Genomic DNA, 20,899 nt, shown 5'->3' with positions numbered 1-20,899 from the left:
ACAGATGCTGAGCTTGTGTGTCAGCGGGGGATCGTTATTTGATCCCCGGCTAAATTTGTAAGTTTGCTCACTTACCAAGCAATGAATAGTACCGTAACAGTCCCCGAGACACAATATCAACCAAAAATAAAACTTTAAAAAGCGAAAATGCATTGCATAAAAGTTATAAATGGATTTGCATGTCACTGAGTGAAATAAGTAGTTGATACCCAAGAAGATCTTGTTGGAGAAACACTTATTAGCAAGCACAGCGGTAAGAAGTCACCAGGTTCATACACATCTCAAGATGGATTTTGGCCCACTCTTCTTTAAAGAAACTCTCTCAATCCTTTAGGTTTCTTGCCAACCACTGGAGTGAAAGCTTCCTACCGCTCCATAGATTTTCTGTAGGATTCAGCTCTGGAGATTCGCTAGGCCACTCCATGATCTCAATGTGCTTCTTCTTAAGTCAATCCTTACTGTCATGCTGGGAGATCCATCGATGACTTCGTCATGAATGTTCTGGCTGAGGAGAGGAGGTTCTCATACAAGATTTTATGGTGCATGCCCCTTTCCATTGGTCCCTCCTGTATTTTCCTGTACCCTTAGCACATAAACAGCCCTAAAGCATAATGTTTCCATCGCCGTGCTTGACTGTGGGGTTGGTGTCCTGTGGGTCAGCTGTCTCTTTCTCCAAACACTGTGGGTCAAGTTAAATCCAAGGAGCTCGATTTTGGTTTCATCTAACCATAGCACTTTCTCCCAGGCTTTCTCTGAGTCAGTTAGATGTTTACTGACAAACTTAAGAAGTCCTGTACATGTGCCTTCTTGAGCAGCGGGACCTTGGGGCCACTGTGGTGTTCTTGGTGACTGTAATCCCAACTGTCTTCATTAACAAGCTCCTCCCATGCAGTTTTGGGCTGATCCACCACTTTTCTCACGAGCATCCTCCTGTTATCTTTTCCCTGATGTCCTTTGACAGCTCTTTGTGTCCAGGGTGGTAAAGAGGCTGGAATGCAAGAAATTGATTCTGTGGACAGATGTGCTTTATACAGATAAGAGGTTGAGATTAGGAGTCTCTCAACAATACTGATTGTAGTCTTTAGATTATCGTCAATATTCTGTCTCTCTTCATTAAAATAAAATTACCATAGAAATTAGACTGTTCACTTCTTTGCACGTTTGCAAACTTACATGTTCATCAGAGGATAAAATAATAATTTTCCACACAGTAAATTTCTTTTTACATACATTTGGGAGCGTGTTCCCAGTGCATGCCATGCACGTTTGCTGGGAGTACATGCTGAACATCATTATAGCTCTCAGAGGGAGGGCCTAATTTCAGCATGGCAGCAGTTGACATCTCCTCCCCAGAGAGAGGGAGACCCACTGGGAATCATCATTCATATGGTGCCAGGCCTTTTTCACCCGGTGACGGCATTCACTGTGAGAACAGTAGCCTCTGTAATGCCCTTTTAATAGACCTGATCTCCTACAGAAAGTAAGAAGGGGGCCTGTATGTCTTCTTTATAAGCTGTATTTTTTTTATTTTTTTTTATTACTTGTGTTGTTGGCAGTTATATTTCTTGTATTATATGCGCCACTACTTTCATTTTCTAAAACACCTGGGATTTGCCTTTGAAGTATTTAAATCACCATTGCAAATGCTGGTACAAAGGTGGTTCGGGCGAGGTTGAATGGCATTTAGCAGCATTTTTGAGTTACGAAAAAGGTCTGGCAACCAGCACTTTGATACGTGAGCTTTCAAAGCGACATGAGACAACAAACACATCGCCAAAAAGCCGCAATCATCAGTGACTGAGCTGAAGGGAGATCAATCAAAACGTCTGTATAGATATTTAATATTTCAGCACAGACAAACGTCAAAAAGGAGAAGAAGAAGCAGCCTTCTTTACAGACGTGTGATGGAAATAATGTTTTTATCATCACAATATTGTTGTTAAGTCATCAAAACCACTAATTCATGCAACTGGGCAGCATATAGATGTGAGTTGATTCATTGTGCTCAGTGACTGCCTGCGATTGTTTAACACACTCCACCTCTCCACCCACTTCCAGCATTAGCATTTAGATTTCTCCATCAACCAGAACTTCATGTAAATTTAACTGTCCTGAAGTGCACACCCTGCCAGATGTTTGAGCTTAGTAACACGTTTGTGTTAAACTGGCACAGTTTTGGAGAAACTCGTCAGCAGACGCAATCAAAAAGGACCATATAGTATGTAAATATTGATAATAAATGAGTAATTAGTCTCTGAATATCTCTTCTGACTGTGTGCATATCCTCGGAAAATCTTTTCTAGCAGAGCTTGGAGTCATCTGATCACAGGTCAATCAAACAGGCCACCTCAGCTGCTTCTGTCCACAGTCTTATTATTTTATTCATGAGCCAAAGAACGGGCAAGACACGAAATGCAGATTACCCAGAAAATCGAGAGCTTGTCTACTACAGTGGTCTCTCAAATGGAGCAAAGTGTTGGTGCGCACAGAGCGGTGAAGCCATGCTTGTAGTAGCTGGCTCGGCTCAGCATCGGCTGCTTCATTCATTCTTCACCATTAGTGGCTCATTCATCTGCTTAGCGGCTATCAGATGACTACTAATGTGTTATCTTGTTACTGCAGCAGGTCCCTCAGGTACTTTAACCACCTAAAGTTTTTAGTATTTTTTTTTTTTTTTTTTAAATTCAAGGTTGATTGGACTCTGGGAGCAAGAGAACCCACACAGGGGGAGACCATGGAAACTCTACTGCACTGCTAAGCACTACACAGAAACCAGGACTAAGGATAAACTGGAACCACTGACCACCAGAATGAATGGTCTCTGGTGGCTCTGCCATGCTAGTTTTTTCTGGCATGCTTTTGATTCACTTTTCTATCAGGGAATGATTACTTTAAATCATTCAGGATTTTGGAGGCAATTACCTTCATGCTGCGATGAAACATTTATGTCCTAATCGGATGACGACGTCCCCATCAACAGGGCAAGAAGGGACACTCAATAATTTGACTGTGAACATGTTGTTAATCATGTCTTCAAAACATTGAAGATTTTGGACTGACATGTCCAAGTGTCTGTACTGCTCTCCTAAAAGCAAAAAAGGAGGATCTGATTTGGGAAGAATGTCGTTCAATCCTTTAAGAGTCCCAGAATCAATGCTTAGTCACTGTGCAGACTCATTCTCAAAATGTATGCTCCCTTTTTCCCCTTGTTTTTCTGAGTCTGAGCTGTGGCCACCTTTTAAAACATTCCCTGTTATTAAGATCACACTTTGAGGTGGCTAAGCTGGCAGTGGCAATATTTGTTGCACATACTAGTATACGGTGAAGGGGGGGGGAAATAACAGAAGAGCACCATCTAAAACGGGAAGAGAATCATCAATCGGCTAGTGACTCAGCATCCTGGCACATCTGGTACAGCCTTCCATTTTCTTAAAAGCTTATCTAAAGCTCCGATGTTGCCTATCCTGGGTGTCATGGCACGGGACGCTGGGCACTAGCCAAGTAGGTAGATGGCCCATCACAGTAAGAGCTTTTCTGGTCGGTTTAGTTTTTTTGTTGTTGTTTTTCTTAGTGTGGAAAGCGAAGCACTGGACAAAGCCCACGCAGGCCCAGGGAGATCATGGATTTGAACCAACAACCTTCATTGTGTAAAATGACAGTGCTAAGCAGTGCACCAGTGTGTCGCCCCGTTGAATGCAAAATATGAAAATAATTTTGGTATCTCTCAGCTACCCCTGTATGTCAGGTTTCATCAACCAGAACACCTCATTTTTATATTGGGGGGGAAAAAAAGTGCAGAGAGTTTTCTTTTCTTTCTTTCTTGAGCTGCGAAGTCTAAAGCTCCTGAATCTGAGGTTTGACAGTCAGTACAGGGGTAATCCAGGGTATAACTTCAAAAAGTCTGTAATTATGGGATGTTTTAGCTCCGGAGGATCGCTGCAGGCTGCAGCTATTTCTCTCACATTTGTCTCATTTATGTTCTTCTGCTGCTTCCCGCTTCTGACAGACTGTCTGTATGCCTGATATAGAAACACATCCCTCTTTATCTGTCTGTAATTTTCAGTCTGTCTCAAGTGAAGAAATGAAGGAGGCAGAGTTTGACTGAAACATGTAGACAGAGGGATCCACAGAGAGCGGTTTGACACTGAGCTAAAAGCTTCGGGGAGAGTGAGAGTGGCAGATTTTTGAAAGAGTCGTTAGGAGAAGTTAGACAGCAAGACCAGAGAGGAAGAACAGGTATCAATATGTGACAGAGAGATGTAGATGGTGAGGGGAGCAGAAGAAGAGCAGGCACGGTCAGGCTTCCACCCCGACTGGGTGTGTTAATTAAGCTTTCACTAGTGATCTGCAGGGATAACGGACAGTGGAAATACCACTGTGACCTTGAGTCACACTGTAAACACTGAGTGTGCATATTGATTTTATGTTGTGGAATTTGTGTAAAGATGAGTGTAGCCACCTATGGTCATGCTTACTATCTATCTGTTTGCATGCCTGTTTATGTGGAGATTAATGCACATAATACCTATAGGGGTAAGAGTTAAGGCTGCATTTGTCAAACCAACAGTCAGTTTATCCTTTTAGCAGCGCATGGCTGAGTATCTTCCTGAATCTGTCTAATCTATGTGATATGTAACAGTTACTAAAAGTTTGTCACGAAATTCCTCAAAAAAACTCCACAAAATATATATATATATATATATTTTACACAATGAAAAATTGTAACTAAAAGAATTGCTTATATTTACGTAATCTTTATTAGTGCTGTTGAAATAGTGGATACACAGAGAAGTTCTAATTAGTTTAATTAGAAAATTAACTTAGGATCTGCTTCATGTGATGTAGCTCGTCTTTCAAGCTCATTAGCCAGGACATGCATTTACGATAAAGTGATTAAAAAGTGCTATTTTTACATTTAAGTAGGGTTTTTACTTTGTTGATTATGGAAATCAGCAGTGCAGTTTTTCTCTGCAAGCTTTTTCTGATACGCACTTTTATAAATGTTTACAGTACTGTGCAAAAGTCTTGAGCCACTCCTTTCTTTATATTTTGCTTCCAAGGAGACGGGTTTGCCTTGAAGAATAGTTTTCAGGCTTTCTGAAGTTTTTCAAGGTCTTTCTTTAGACATCATCTGCCCCTCGCTTATTTTCAGTCCAGTCCTTGTATCTGATCATCTTCATAGGAATATATTTTTTTCTTTCTTTTTTTTGGTTGTATGCCAAACCACAACGGAAGTCTCAAGGTATGAAGCAGTGTTGTGTATAAAAATAACTTGGGAAAGAGCCAATTTTAAATGATATCTTTATACTCTTTGTTACTAGCAGCCTGTACAATAATGCATCACTTGTTCTCATTTGTTTAGTTGAATCTATGAAAAATACCAAAGATAACAGTTCGACAGTGTTTTTTCTTTCCCAGTAAATTTATATCCAAAAGAGAAGCTACTGAAAACTTCTTTTCTGCATTGTGTACGCTGTGTGCTTTTAAAAAACTCAGGAAACTGTCCAGTGGGGTGATGAATTCAACTTTGAAAATTTTGGTTCAAATTGAGGTCTATATGTATCCAGCAGGTCATGAGAGAACTGCAACAGTGAGTGCTTACAGCCATCTGCAAAACACAGTGGAGGCTCCGTCCTGGTGGTGTCAAGATGAACTTTGGAATGACTTTTAGGAAGGTGAAGAGCTATTTGATTATGAGTAAGCTCTTATGTAATACAACTTAAGTTTAGCTGAATTGTACAGCTGTTTTTTCTTTATGTTCTGTGTTTCCATATGTGTGCATGCTTCTCCTATTTCTCATTCTCCTAAAGAAACATAGAGACGTGATGGGTGGCTCAAGACTTGCACAGTATGTGAATCATTAGACTGCAGCTATAAAGAAATCATTTCTTTCTCATGTATTGCTCAACAACACCAAGTGTTTGAATACATTTGTGTGCCGTATGTTGAAGCTTTAATCTGCTTTGGCGTTGTCTGAGTATCAGATCGTTTAGATGGATTCTGTACTGCACACAATTGAGGGAAACAACGTTTTATTCTGGAATTTCTTTTTGTACTCAAGGGCAAACATTACTCTAAGAGGCAACTAAATCTAAATTGTAATGCTGTAGAAAGATAGTTTAACTGGAAGATCTAAAGATAGGTAGTAGACGAGGCTGATATTTGAAATTATGAACAGTTTTGAAAAACATGTTTTTAGATATGGATAATTATGAGAAAATAAGTGCCTTACAGTGAGCTAAAAAAAGAAAAGGCAGAGAAAAGATCCTCATCTTCAGCTATTTGTCAAAAAATATGTCTTACTTTTCTTACATTGTGCAACAGAACCCATTTATGCTTCACCTGATGATGCAAGAATGAAGTGAGCCAAAGCAAGAAAGACTCGCTGTGGCCTCGAGGCTCCTAATCATTCTCCTTACCAGATAAAAATGAGACTTTTACACTAGAATAACTTAAAATTAATGAATAACTGCAATATTCAGCTGGGGATTAAGGCTGTTTAATAGGACATTTGCACAAGATACAGAGAATAATAACAAATGTCTTGGGTCAAAAAGTCAGAAGCAATTGCAAAGCTACCCTCCAAGTAAACGTGTATCAGTTTGTTTTTACACATCTGTGGGCTTTTCAGCCTCGTCTGATCATGTTTTTCTCTCATACCAATAAAATTTATCTGATGCCTTATAAGAGCAGAGCGATGTGCCATGACTCACTAACGCATGATTTCTAAACCGAGGCAACTTAAAGTGGTTTCATCTTCTACTCGCTTTAGCGTCTTCCTTTCTCCAGTCCTTTCTCACTCTCTTACATCTTTAACTTTTGCTCTCTTCCCTCCTATGACGTTTAACTCTGCATTCACCTAAGCGAGCCAGCCACAGTGTCTGGTCTCTCTCCCAGTTGTCTTTCAGAGCCAATTATGTTATTAAAAAACAGAGCCAATCAGAAGCCAATTAAAGAGATAACTGGCAAATAATCACCGGGGCTGAGAAGAGGAAATCTCAGGATTGTAGTAGAGCTGTGAAAAGTGACAGAGGAAAAATGGAATTACAGTTAAAAAGCCAAGCCAGAGAGATGTGCAAGGAAATGACCATGAATGAAGACAAGAATGGCGGGGGGATAGGCTGGCCTGTAGCAGAGCAGGTGTAAAGGAGGAGAAAATGATCAGCAGTATGATGGACTGAGATGAAAGTAGAGATTGATGAAGTCACTGACAGATGTGACCCGCTGATCTTCCAGCTGTCACCAAGAGCCAGAGACGGCACAGCTGGCGGACAGGCAGCAGGAAGTATAGGCGAGAGGTGATGGGGTAGAATATCAGTCCTGAACCGCAGTGGATTTCAAAGGAGGAAATGAATATGACGCACTTCAACGATCAGTTTTCGTCAATGTGTATAATGACTTGGTTAAAGGCATTCATTTCCTTTTATTCGCTGTCGATAGCACTCTTGTATCTGTAAGATGCGTAGGAAGCTGCATATAGCAGCAGGTTACCCGGATAACAAATGAGGCACATCTTGAAATCTGTGTCAGAATTAACCAGGGTGTAAATAAGAGCATCATCCAGTTTTGCATGGAGAAATGATGACTGAGGCTGGATGATCTTGGAAAAACTTTCATATTTGTGGTCTTCACAGCGTCTGCCAGGTTAGTCACAGGTGCTTCCTGCTACGGAGCAGATCTAAAGCATCTTTTTTGTCTCGCTCTCTTGACAGGTGGAAGAGATCCGGGGTTTTATCGAATCGCTGGCAGAGAAAGTTGAAGAGGTGAAGAGGAAGCACAGCGCCATCCTTGCCTCACCCAACCCAGATGAGAGTAAGGCTGTTTTGTCGGTTCTGTTTTCTAGTGTTTAGCTCTTTAAAATGACATACTCAGGGTAACTCTTGCCTCAGAAATACTGTATTCTTGTTCTGATAGGACTTGACTGCCTTAAGAATTGCCATTCAGGTGAAACTATAACTTATATTCTTTTAACCAAAGTCCTAATTTATCCAGAATCTGAATGGGTTTTTATTAATCATATCCACAGAGGTTTATTTCTCACTTGTGCTTGCCAGAACTCCTGAGTTCATCTCCTCAACAAACCTTTAAACTTGTTACCTACACCCAAAATCATAAAATAAGAGTTGCCACCACTAGAGCAAGTTTAATAATTAAAAAAGGGACCCACAATAAAGTAAAAGGATAAGGCCATGTGCAGTAGCAATCACACTGATGTAAACTAACATTAACGGGGGAAATAACCATCAAAAGAAATGGAGAATATGCCAGTGCAGAGACACAGGATACGCCGGACCACAGGGCTAGGTAGAGACCGTTTGTGCAAAACCATCCTCAGATCTCAACCTAGCTTTGAAGGCTTAAAAACAAACCTTACCAAATCACTTAATGTTGTGTTGGTTTTAATTTTTTTACCCATCAATTTGTTGCTCCCTTATTTCCAGAAAGATTGATTCATCATGACTTCATTTCTTGATTCATTCAGCCGAGGTTACGTTGTCTGAGACACGACTGACCCCTTGTTTTCACCTATCACTGTTTAATGATAACATCAATGTTTAATACTGCAGTGATTCAGTAATGAGTCAGAGAAGCTTTTAATGGAAAGGAGAAAGAGAAGAAAGCCAAAAGTCACAGTTTGCCGTCTAATGTACGACGGCAGCCAAAAGCGGGATAATCGTTGCAGAATCCACTGAACAAAGGGAAGAAAAATGACTGTGTCGTTTAAAAGAAATTGAGGAAATAAAGAACAATTTGTCAGAAAGAGCAAGAAAGGCTGTCTGCAGACTGGAGACTTCAGTAAAAGTCAGAGGACCTTGAAAGTGTTTCAAAGCGCTCCACCAATCCGTCCTCTCTCTGCTTTTGGGGCATTTATACCCTCACGGTGAAATCTCTTACGCTCCCGTTTCTCCATTTTTCTCCAATTTTCTGCTTTCTGTCTCCATCACTCTTTAGTGCTACATTTTCCTTTTCAGCTGCTGTTAACCATATTTCATACTTCCCAGTTTCTCTGCTGTCTCTTTGCCCATTTGTGCCCCTCTTTACATTGCTTTTGTTCAGTCTGTGCTGGATACTCAATCCATTGTTCCTGCTGTCTTTTTGCTCCACAATCTCTCATCTCTCATCACCTCTTTGTCTCATTTTATGTCAGGGCATTGATCTTGACCCCTGTTCTCACAAGGGGGATGTTACTCATGCTAGTAACACCTCCTACTAATAATTTTCCTTTCCTCCTCACTAATTCCCTGCCTCCCCTCCTGCCTGCAAATGTATCGATGTGCTTGCAGCGGCAGGCATCAGATGGGCCCTTTATCTGTCCCGAGCGTGCAGATGGACGCAATGAGCGGAGCAGCAATGAGGAAAGGTGTTGCATTTATGATACAAATTCTCCTGCAGGTCATTTCCTGACTGAAATGACTGTGAATGAAATCAGAGCCGTGTGTGTGTGTGCGCCTTCCTGATAAATGGTAAAGAACCGTACATCAATCAGCGATTGATGTAAATGTCAGGGTTGTTCATTACAGGTAGGTCATTATGTTCTGTACTTTCTACCCATTGCACTGCGACCACTGACGGCAACTGAAATAACCTGTTACGTACATTCAGGACGCTCATTCATTTGCTGAGTAGGATTTTTATACCCTGTGTGTTTTTGTGCAACTCTTTCCTGTATGAATCAAAATTTTACATATTACTGCTTTTGTTTAGCAGTAATTTCCCTACATCAGTGTTTCTTGTTACATTTCCTTACATTATCTGTTTCTGGGACCTGAGGCATGACTAAATTTAATAAGTAGTATGATAAGTAGGATGTTGAAGACTGATCTGCTATGCATGAGAAAAAAGAGGAAGACCACGGAGGTTCATGCATATAGTGAAGGAAGGTTGCTGTGGCAAACGTGGATGCTTTGCATAGGGTGAGATGTGAGCAGATGATCCACTGTGGCCACCCCTAAAGGGAACAGCTGATAGAAGAAGAAGGAGCACTTAATCTCTTCAAACAGGCACTGGATAAGAATTTTGGAACCAGAGGCTTTCTTTTTCATTTGTAGTCTGCTTTTAGTCCTCCAAAAAGGAAGGAACACATTTATGAAATTCAATTTCAAAACCACCTTCTGACAACAGTTTAGTGTTGGAGCAGCTTTTTAAATTAATCTGCATTCATAAAAATGCCCGTCACGTTAAACATGATGTGCTGGCGTGGATATCTGCTGGCTCAGAATTTTGGACATTGTCCCTGGCTAAGTCTTCATATAATAGCCGGTGGGATCCCTAAATGATTAGCACTAAAATAACTAATGATATTTCCATCATAATAGATGCTAATCTTATCTCCAAAAGTTGAATCTGTTCATCTGGACGTAGCGTTTTGTGGGAGAAACGTTTCGTCACTCATCCAAGTGACTTCTTCAGTCTCAGCTGACTGCAGGTTTCCCCAAACCTTATAAACAGTACATTTGCATAATGACTGAAACCAGCCCACTGAAGGAACAATGGGCTGTGAGGTCAGTTCCTTAATCATAATTATGCAAATTCCCATGACCACTGATCAACAATCACTGACCAAAACCCACTGATCAAAGAACACTGATCAATGGCCATGAGTACCATTCACAGAGAGTTGGGGAATGGCTGCAATCACAGCGTTGTAAGATGGCGAAAGATTTACCCTAAGGCCCCCTGCTCGATTCAGAGATGGTCTTTCCCTCTTCACGTAAATGGCCTCCTTGACTCTGCGCTCAAACCAGCGTTCTTCCCTGTCCAGGATGTGAACATCCTCATCGTTGAAAGAGTGTCCACTGGCCTGTAGGTGTAAATAAACTGCAGAGTCCTGGCCTGATGAGGTTGCTCTTCTGTGTTGTGCCATCCGCTTCGCTAGAGGTTGTTTGGTTTCCCCGATGTATAAATCCTGGCAATCCTCCTGGCACTTAACAGCGTACACTATGTTACTCTGTTTGTGTCGGGGGACCCGATCCTTGGGGTGGACCAGTTTTTGGCGCAGCGTATTTTGGGGTTTAAAAGCCACATCTAAAAGTACATCTTTCGTCATCTTACAATGCTGTGATTGCAGCCATTCCCCAACTCTCTGTGAATGGTACTCATGGCCATTGATCAGTGTTCTTTGATCAGTGGGTTTTGGTCAGTGATTGTTGATCAATGGTCATGGGAATTTGCATAATTATGATTAAGGAACTGACCTCACAGCCCATTGTTCCTTCAGTGGGCTGGTTTCAGTCATTATGCAAATGTACTGTTTATAAGGTTTGGGGAAACCTGCAGTCAGCTGAGACTGAAGAAGTCACTTGGATGAGTGACGAAACGTTTCTCCCACAAAACGCTACATCCAGATGAACAGATTCAACTTTTGGAGATTTACTTTCCTGGATGATTGAGAATGCATCAAGACATGCTAATCTTATGATGTGAAATAGATTTGTTTTGCTATTTCATGATCAGAAGTCTTAGTAAAACTGAAATGTTGACCTAATGAGAAACCATAGGGTCAAAACGGAGATTAAATTCATCCTGATGGGAACACAATTGTTTTATCCAATTTCACCGTTTATCCATTATAAGGTCTGCATGTGTATATGCGTGTGAGTGTGGTTGTGCGTGCCTGTGTGAAAACGTCATTTTTTTGTTTTGGCTGCTGTGGTTCTAATTGTGATTTTGACATTTCCCTGCTTCTGCTGGAGTGTGTCATCAAAAGTAATTGCACAGTGGCATTTCATTGTGAAATCTAATGCATGTAAGACCTACGCTCATTCACTGCTGTATCAAAAATGGAAAGTCTTGCTGATATTCGCTGATTTTTCCTCCCCCGTGGTAAGATGAATCAGTTCTACTTCTGATGGTTCCTCCCATCAAATCAAACTTTACCTCCTTGCTGATGCATAATAAGAGAGTCTGTCCTTTTCTTTTCCTCTTCTAGCACAAGTATTTTTCTACTCATCCAAGAATCTTGACTCTTAACTTCCGTTGCTCTCCCCCCCCCCCCCCCCCCCCACACACACACACAAAAACGGGTGTTTACAGAGAAAATATCCAGTGAGCGGCAGTTCTGTGTGAAAATATCTTGTTGATGTCAGAGGAGAATGGCCAGAGTGCTTCAAGCTGACAGAAAGGTAGCAGTAACTCAAATAACCACCTGCTACAACCCAGGCATGCAGGAAAGCATCTCTGAATGCAGAAGATGTTGAACCATGAGGCAGATCGGCTACAGTTTCAGAAGAACACACTGGGTGCCACTAGTGGCAATTTGCACGGGCTCACCAAAATTGGAAAAATGTTGCCTGATCTGTTGTGTCTCAGGTTCTCCAGCAACATTCAGATGGTTAGATTAGAATTTAAACAGCATGAAAAGCATGAATCCATTGTGCCCTATGTCAACGGTTCTGGCCCTGTAGTGGTGTAAAGGTGTGGGGGATATTGTCCTTTGTACCAGTTGAGCAGTGTTTAAACTCTAGTGTCTACCCGATCATTGCTGCTCCCATGTCACTTCACCCGTTGCCTACTGGTGTTGGTCAGAGGGCCCGGTGGCGCCAGTGTCCGGCAGCCTCGCCTCTGTCAGTGCGCCCCAGGGTGGCTGTGGCTACAACGTAGCTTGCCATCACCAGTGTGTGAATGTGTGTGTGAATGGGTGGATGACTGGATGTGTAAAGCGCTTTGGGGTCCTTAGGGACTAGTAAAGCGCTATACAAATACAGGCCATTTACCATTTACCATGTCCATCCCTTAGTGACCACAGTGAACCCATCATCTGATCACTGCTTCCAACAGGATAACACACCATGTCACAAAGGTTAAATAATCTAAAATTGGTTTCTTGGACATGATAATGACTTCACTGCACTCAGATGGCCTCCACAGTCACCAGATCTGAATCCAATAGTGCAGCTTTGTGAGAGAATCACCTCATGGGTGTGCAGCCAAAAAAAATCTGCAGGAACTGTGTGATGCTCTTATGTCAATATGGAGCAAAATCTCTGAGCAACGTTTCCAGCAGCTCATTGAATCTGTGCTTTGAAGAATTAAGGCATTTCTGGAAGTAAAAGTAAGGGCAAGGTGTACCTGATAAAGCGGCCTAAGCATTTAAATGGGTGTAGTGGGTTGTGCGTTATATTGAAAGAGAGAGAGAAAAAACACTGACATATTTTTTTTTTATCCAGTCTGCTGCTACTGAGGAAGTACTATATAATATGTAAGATTATTTACTTTTGTTTGTTTTAATAGCGAGATCTATTAATCTATTTGTGCTTCCGCCATGGCTTCAAAAACATTTCACATCTCCCCAGGAGCTGCCCACTTGGCCAGCTTCACAACCCCGAATCCCTCCTCTTCTTCCCCTTCTGCTCGCTGCAAACTTTCACTGCCCGAGATGTTTCCTCAAGATCTCCACAGGCTTAGATCCTACATTCATACGCACACACATATTGTCATGCATGTAGCCTCTTTGCGGTGTTACTTTCGCCCCTGCATTACACATTATCCCATATCTCAGTTTATCCACCCCTCTGAATGAAGCACAGGAAATTACCTCTGGGGAATTGCAGTATGCTGTTTGTGTGCTTTTTTTTTTTTTTTTTTTTTTTTTTTAAAGCTTGTTTGTGGTTAATTATGTATTTGCGTGTTTGTGTGGACTGTTTTCTGCAGCTGTGTAGAATAGTAGAAGTTTCACAAATGATGATGGATTCCGTAATCATCTGTGTCATAATGTGTATTAAGCCCATATGTTCTCATGAGTGCATTCCTCTAATGCAGGAAGAGAAGCTGCAAATGCATTTTAAATTTAGAAACATTATTGATTTTCCATTCGCCATTAAATGATTGCATTATTTGTTTTAGCTTGTCGCACTGGTTGTTGGGCACAGCTTCTCATTTTTTGATCAGTGAGGCAGAATATATAACAAAAGGTCAAGGGTCAGTGTTCATTACTTTTCCTACACAGCTGCATCCACATCCTCCACACAATGGGAGAGTGTGAAATTTATAGGATACAGTGAGGCATGCAGTTATTTTGAGTTGGGAGTATTCAGGTGTTTTTAAAGCACCTTTTTAATCCACATTAGGGTTTGTGACACTGAGACATTGTAGTTATTATGGATGATAATCAGTAGCTTTCAGAGATTGTATGTTTTGTAACGCATTACCGCCCGCTGTGGAAACTGGAAGCCACCATTCATATGGTCTGCTGCTCGCTTCACTGCTGCTGAATATTAAAGTGTGTTCACGAGCTGATAATAGATTACAGTGCATGTTTACAGAAGGTGTTTAGCTCGGCTGATGCTGAGCAGAGCTTGATTCTACTGTGCTTTGACACATGGATGTGTTTGCTTGCTTTCTTTCTAATTTCTCATGCCTCTTTATGCTGTGTGACAAGCTGCATATATGCTGCTTCAATTAAAGTATACACCCATTTAGTTTAAACATGAATTAAATTGAAACTTGTCAAATATAAGACCAGTTTTTGCAGCTCGACATTGTTTTCCATCGTAGGCTATGTGCAGTACATTGCTACTGTTTTCATGGCTTGGTAAAGCCATTTAAAAAAGGTCGTCCAAACAGCAGCATTAAATTAACTGAGTGATTTTATTAAATAATACTCAGTAAGTCAGTCAAATTGAAGGGAGATGCTTGGTCCAGGGAAAGTCCCGGCCTTTCAAGGGGGAGTTTGAGACCAACTAGCAGATCCTGAAACTGCCAGTCACAGCCCGATGCATTAAACAAAGACGGTTACAAACAGTTGTAAAATTCACTTTGACATGCTGGGAAAATCCCTCAGCATTTTCTTTTTAACCCTTTATTCGTTACATGTCAAGTGTGTATAGCTTTGGAGAGGATGGCCAGTGCTTACTGTTCAGCATCTTGGATATATATGATAGATTTTATTCATGTAGCAATTAGCAGCAGTGACTCATCATAAATGCAAAGGATTTTACACCCTAAATCAGTGCTAATGTTTCCTTCTCATTATCTGAATCATTTAATTGCTGATTTTTTAAACTGAGGCATGGATTGGATTATCCATGCCTCTCTCTCCTTACTGTACTTTACTACTAGCACCCATTTTAATTGCATCCACTTGTATTTGAAAAGACAAGAAGCAAAGTAGCTGACCTGCTCAGTTTGTAACAGTGCAGAAAGCTGCACTAGCCAGTTGTTAGACACAGAGCTCAAAAAGGGAAAAAAATAACAATTTCAGGCTATTTTTTTTTTAGCACTCGGCTTTTCAGGTGTCTGGGTTGTCTGGAATAGAAGTAAATCTCAAGATTACCAATCCGTCCATTTTCTGTTTGTGCTTATCCTGTTTATATTTGCACAAGTGGAGCACATTGTGGATGATCACTGGACACACCTAGTTGGGAAAGTTGAAGACCATCCCAACCACGCCATTCACCACAGGGAGAATATATTCAAGCCATACTTAGATGACACAGGAAGCCATAAAGTGTTTGGACTCTGGGAGGAATCCTGAGCAGCGACTGTGTGCCAGGACTGAAGAATGATTGATCCTAGTGCACTTAACATGCCTTCCTCATCTGTCCATTAAAACCATTTGAGACAGACAGCCTGGTGTAAGACCTTGAAGTGGTGCTTCACTAGTAAACAACTTTTAGCATCAAGGTTCATTATTGACCATGCAAAAGCAGTGGTGAATATTTTATCACAGATAGCAAAGTGATGTTAAAACTGATGCAAAACTAGCAGATCACCAGCGAAGGGGCTTTAAATGTTTGTTTTCTCTTAGATCTCCTGGCTGGAGAGTTTTGCATGAATCATAACGCCAGACTCAAACTCATTAGCTGAAATTTATGTAAACGGAGGGACTCGGTCTATTCCGTCAGTGTTCACATTGGTATTTTTTATACATATTTTGTGATGTGCTGGGGATGTTATCCCTAGGGTTAGAGTGGTACAGTTGTTAAATGCACCTCAGAAACACAATAAAGCAGTAAACACTTATCTGCACTTGGATGCAGAGAATCTGCCCTTTAACACTGATACTTGAGAGGTTATTTGACAACATTTCTGAGTCTGTTTTTCCAGCCACTTACGCGTTTGCACCCTCTGACATCTCAGCCTCCAATTTGTAAAGAGCATCTTTCCCCTGAATCTTAAAAGTCCTCAACTCACAGCACTGGAGATGCTTGTTTTAATTGCAGCCTGTGAGTGTTACTATTTCTAGTTAGTCAGTTATTGGTCTGCTCCCACCCTCGGAGTGCTGTTTGCCAAGGCTCCTCCACCCTCAACCAGAATTTGAAAGTGTTGTGTAAGTTCCCCCAGCTTTCTGTATTCTCTTTGTTCTCCCTCAGCTGTCTTTTTCTTTGTGTTTCTCTCTTTTATCACTGTTTCCTTTTCTCTTACGTCTCCCTCATTATGTCTGAGCTGAGCTGATGTGGTGTTATAGCCTCGGAAGACATGGCTTTTTACTGTTGAATAATAACATCTCTATGAAAGTGAGGTTATTGTAGTGTGGACTATCGCATCCAAGAATAGGGACGCATTAAGAGACAATGGAGGTCAAAGGTGGTAAGATAATGTATTCACACAGGGATAAATCAGTCTGAGTGCCTTCTGTCCTCGACTGTACAGCCAGATCAGCGATGCCGTGCAGGGTTAGTGGTCTGATCCCCATTAGTTTCAAAGTGACCATATCATTACCATATTAATTCTTTATAACCCTGACGTATCATCTTGGAAGATGTGGCAGGGCAAAGGGAGGCTCTTGGAGAGAAGGAAATGGTTTGTTAGCAGAGACATAATGAGGTTATGTGCTCTACAGTGAGCGGTAACCAAAGAGATAACATGACCAGTGTTTTCTTGCAGCACAGAGTGTATGACACATTCATTTAAACTGAGTTCTGAGATTGAAAATTTTAGATTTCCAGGATTAGTGTTATAGCATCATAAGCTGATTTACGGTTGTGATCACAAGTGTACACCCACTTATCGTGGAAATGAATGAATAGTAATCTTTGGGCTTTTAATGATTTCTTTGAACTGTTCTTTTTCCAGGGTGGAATGACTGTACAGCAAACATGTTTAATGAATTTAGCAAGTTGCAACTTCATAAGATGCTTTTGGAAGAAATTAAAAAAGCTTCTGGCATAATTCTGAATCAATATTTGACCACTCTGCTTAGCAAGCGGTCAAACATTGAGAATTTGGGGGTAGTCCTCCTCCTTTATTAATTTATCCACAATATACCAGTACCACTGGAAACAAAACAGAACAGTGTATGATGCTACCACCACCATGCTCTAAACATACCTCATTATAGCCAAATAGCTCAGTCTTTGTCTCGTCTGACCATAAAACTTTTTGAATGAAGGCATTTGGCTTGTCCGTATGGGCACCTGACTAAAAAAGACCCTGCTTGGTCTGCTGCTAGCAGCAGCTACATTAGATGCTACTTGTAAGAACAAGAAGGAACCAGTCCAACCAAAGCTAAGATGAGGAGTTGGCTGTAGAGCTTCTCAAGTCATAAAGGTGCATTTATCTGATTTGTTGCAACCTTTTCACGTACACAGCACTAGTCCCCAACAGCTTTATAGAAAGACCCATATTCTCTTTGACACACTGTCTGACTGTATTGAAAATCAAATGCGTTATAGTTGTTATGAATGACCGTGCTGGAAGGAAAAGAGAAAAGTCGTCTGTTGTAGCGATGCAGGGGGCAGGCCCAGTATCATTCAGAATCATTTTTATGACGAGCTCTCCAGGGAGCTATCGATGGTGTTCACTCATTTACACATGAGAAGTGTCGTAAATTGTAGAGTACCAAATAAAAAAAAAAACAGAATGAAGAGTGCAGTTGCCATTTTCTCTTTCCTCCAAACACAGTCTTATTTCTTTCCTGTAACACATAGAAAGTTACAGGAAAGAAATAAGTCTGGACTGAGAGGTTACCAGGGATTTCAAATCTAACCCAGGAAAGTAAGGAAGGAGCTCTATTTTTAAACTCTTCTTCTATGCATAGTACTTCAGTGGTTAAATTGTAACTGTGCTTTCAGTTTGCCATTATCCATGTTAGGACAGCATTTCTGGAGTAAGGCAAATGTCAGTAATATTTGAGGGATGAGCTCACACTGTCTCTCTGAAACATCAGGCATCTGGACTCTAGACGATCAATAAGCGGAGCAAACACACAAAGGACTGGTAATATATTTACAGAGGGAGCCGAGAGAGAGAGAGAGAGAGAGAGAGAGAGAGAGAGATGAAGAAGAAGATAAATAGCTGCAAGTTAGAGATTGGAATGGCACCAATTGACCCTGCATCAGAGAGGAGGAAACAGAAGCAGCTTGGTATCTTGTCAGTGTCATGTTACCCATGTTATGTGAAGAGCAACCACGGATTGTGTTTTGATGAAGGGTTAAACACTCCTGCTGTGATAGTTCATGTAGATTAGAAGCTTAATGTTGGAAGGAATTCTGGGATCTTTTTCTCAGTTCACATGATACGATTTCATGATCACCTTTGAGAAAAGTGATATGACGATAAGAACATGCTCGCTGCAGGATGTTTGCGTTTTGATTCAAAGCTTTAATTGAGATATCATCAATCTGATAATCAGGAACAATCTCATACTGATAGCTTAAAGTTAAAGGAAAGGTTTTTGGAATTATTTCTACAGTGATATTAATTTTTTTATTGCTAACAGCTGAAGAAATCAGTACTGATGTTGTCTGTACATGGCAAAATATTGCAAGTGTGGCATAAACTTTTACATTTTGCTTTTTCCTTTCTAATCCACTTTTCTCTACTGTTTTTGAATGTTTATCATTATTGTTTCTTGGGGCTTTTTGCACCTTTTATTATGATAGGAACAGTTGAGAAAGCAGGGAAAGAGGGGAAGGCACACAGCAAATGGCCCTGAGCGCTGTATTACTGCATTAGCCTTGTGTTGTATGCATTTCCACCCTAACCTGATGAGCTTAATGGTGTTCTGCTCCACTGTTTCATATGTCACGTGATGTCTTGGTCAGGAACAGTTATTATTAAGATATTACTAAATACTCCCGTAACAGATTTTATAATGTGAGCGTTTCAAATCTCCACCGTTCTGGTTGTTAAGTCATCTATCTCTGTGATTGTTGGTCCAATCTGTGAAAAAGGTCATTGACTTGCCTGGTGTGTGTGTGTGTGTGTGTGTGTGTGTGTGTGTGTGTGTGTGTGTGTGTGTTTTTCTCCTTTTTCCTGTGTTTTGTTTTGCTTTTTTTTGTCTTTTTAAATGAATGAATTTATATTGCCAGTGGAGATCTGCAGTGTTTACACATGGGAGAAACCGTTTGTTTATTTAACCAATTTAATTTAAATCACGTGTGTGTGTGTTAGTGTGTGTTGTAACAGTGTGTTGTAAGTTGTAAATGACGACATACTTAAATACCTAGACTGAAATTGGGAAGAGTTAACTGAGCACGCCTGTCTGATCTGTTTTGTTTCCGCTTTGCTTCAATAATTACTAAAATAGCCAACAACATCATCGGACGCTTAAAAGAACTATTTGAAGGAAAGACAGTTACTGTGATTTTTAACAAAATCTGACAAATTGTAAAAGCAGATGAATAAAGTGGGAAACCAGATCCAGGGGTAACGTAATAGATCTGGGTGGGAAATTACTCAGATGGCTAAAAGGCAAAGACGAGAAGTAAAAGATGCACAAAAAGTGGTTACCAAATTAAACAGGATGTTACAATAACACAGACATAAAAAAGAGATGCATAAACAAACAACGGCAGATAAAGATGATGAAACACAGGATACTAGATGTACAAACGACAAAATGTGAAACAAAAAACTGCAACAAAACTTAAAACCATAAGACTGCTCTGCGGTGAATAAATTGATTGTAGCTCAAGTAATCAGAGTAACATGAGTGTAAATCCTGCAAAAAGGTAATTTTATTACCCTTCAAAACAAATTCATTCCCTGCGTTTCCTGCATGTATTTGATATGTGCTCACACTGTTCTTCTCCGAGCTTCTACATTTCTCCGTGCCTTGTAGCGTCTCTCTCGCTCTCCTTCCCTCTGTCACTTTGAAACAATCTGAAGCTGGCGAGAGGACTGACTGCAGACATCGCCATAGCAACACAGTCTTAATGATGGCAACAAGCATGACCTGAAGATTTCATTTGAGAGCGTCTGGAAGAGGGATGGAGTGTGATGCCACAGCTCAATTGACTCCTCAGTTTTGCCCTCTAATTTGCTTCCCTCTCTCCTCTCCCTCTGCTTATTCATCAGCTCCTGTACTCTTCCTCTTTTCACACAGTCAGTAATGAGGCTGAATAGACACTTGATTCAGCAGCTTGGCCTCCTCTGTTTGGTAACCACAAGCGGGAAATCTAATCTAACTCCTTAGAGCACGCAGAGGATGCACACACACAAACACATCACACACAGCCTGAAACAAAGCTCAGTTTTTATGGTATTTTCTCTGTAATACTGGCAGCTGACCTCATCGAACAGGTGACCAGAGGTTGCTATGGTTACACAGAACCGAGAGACACGCTTGTTAATAACCTCACACCCCTCTGAGTTTCTGAAGTAGTGCAAACACGTGAACAAGTGGGCACAACGATGAACCTAAACTGCAGTGGGGGGGGAAAAAAATCCACAAATTAAAAGGCTCTTCATTTTATTGAAGATAAACGGGTATAATAATAAATTTCTTGCAGTCTGTGATCTTTAACTTCTATTCAGATTGATTATTGAAGTTGGGAAGATCTGTGCCATCATTTAAACTAAATCATTTGCAGGCTTTTTTGTATCTGACAATCAGACTGCAAATAAAAGATGGACATGACCATTATGACATCACTCATTGTTTTGGGAAAGTAATGCCCTTGAAACTGAGCATCTTCCCATTTTGATGTTTGATCAGAAAACTGAGAAACTGCAACTT

At 40.8% G+C, this 20,899-nt stretch overlaps 1 protein-coding gene across 5 annotated transcripts in view; it reads left to right on the top strand.

The window, feature by feature from the left end:
* The window catches only part of LOC100707847 (syntaxin-1A), a 74,902-nt gene that overhangs the window by 20,489 nt on the left and 33,514 nt on the right, over positions 1-20,899 (top strand). For all 5 annotated transcript variants that reach the window (XR_003213961.1, XM_005459376.4, XM_019367710.2 and 2 more), the window contains exon 3: positions 7,713-7,812. Coding sequence is in view for 4 of the 5 variants with exons in the window: in XM_005459376.4 (XP_005459433.1) it covers positions 7,713-7,812 (100 nt within the window). In the remaining variant the exon portion in view is untranslated. The remainder of the gene's footprint in view (positions 1-7,712; positions 7,813-20,899) is intronic.

The sequence above is a fragment of the Oreochromis niloticus genome, linkage group LG14, assembly GCF_001858045.2.
Source record: "Oreochromis niloticus isolate F11D_XX linkage group LG14, O_niloticus_UMD_NMBU, whole genome shotgun sequence".
In the NCBI taxonomy this organism is placed as follows: Eukaryota; Metazoa; Chordata; class Actinopteri; order Cichliformes; family Cichlidae; genus Oreochromis; species Oreochromis niloticus.
This window is presented reverse-complemented; position numbering and strand designations above follow the sequence as displayed.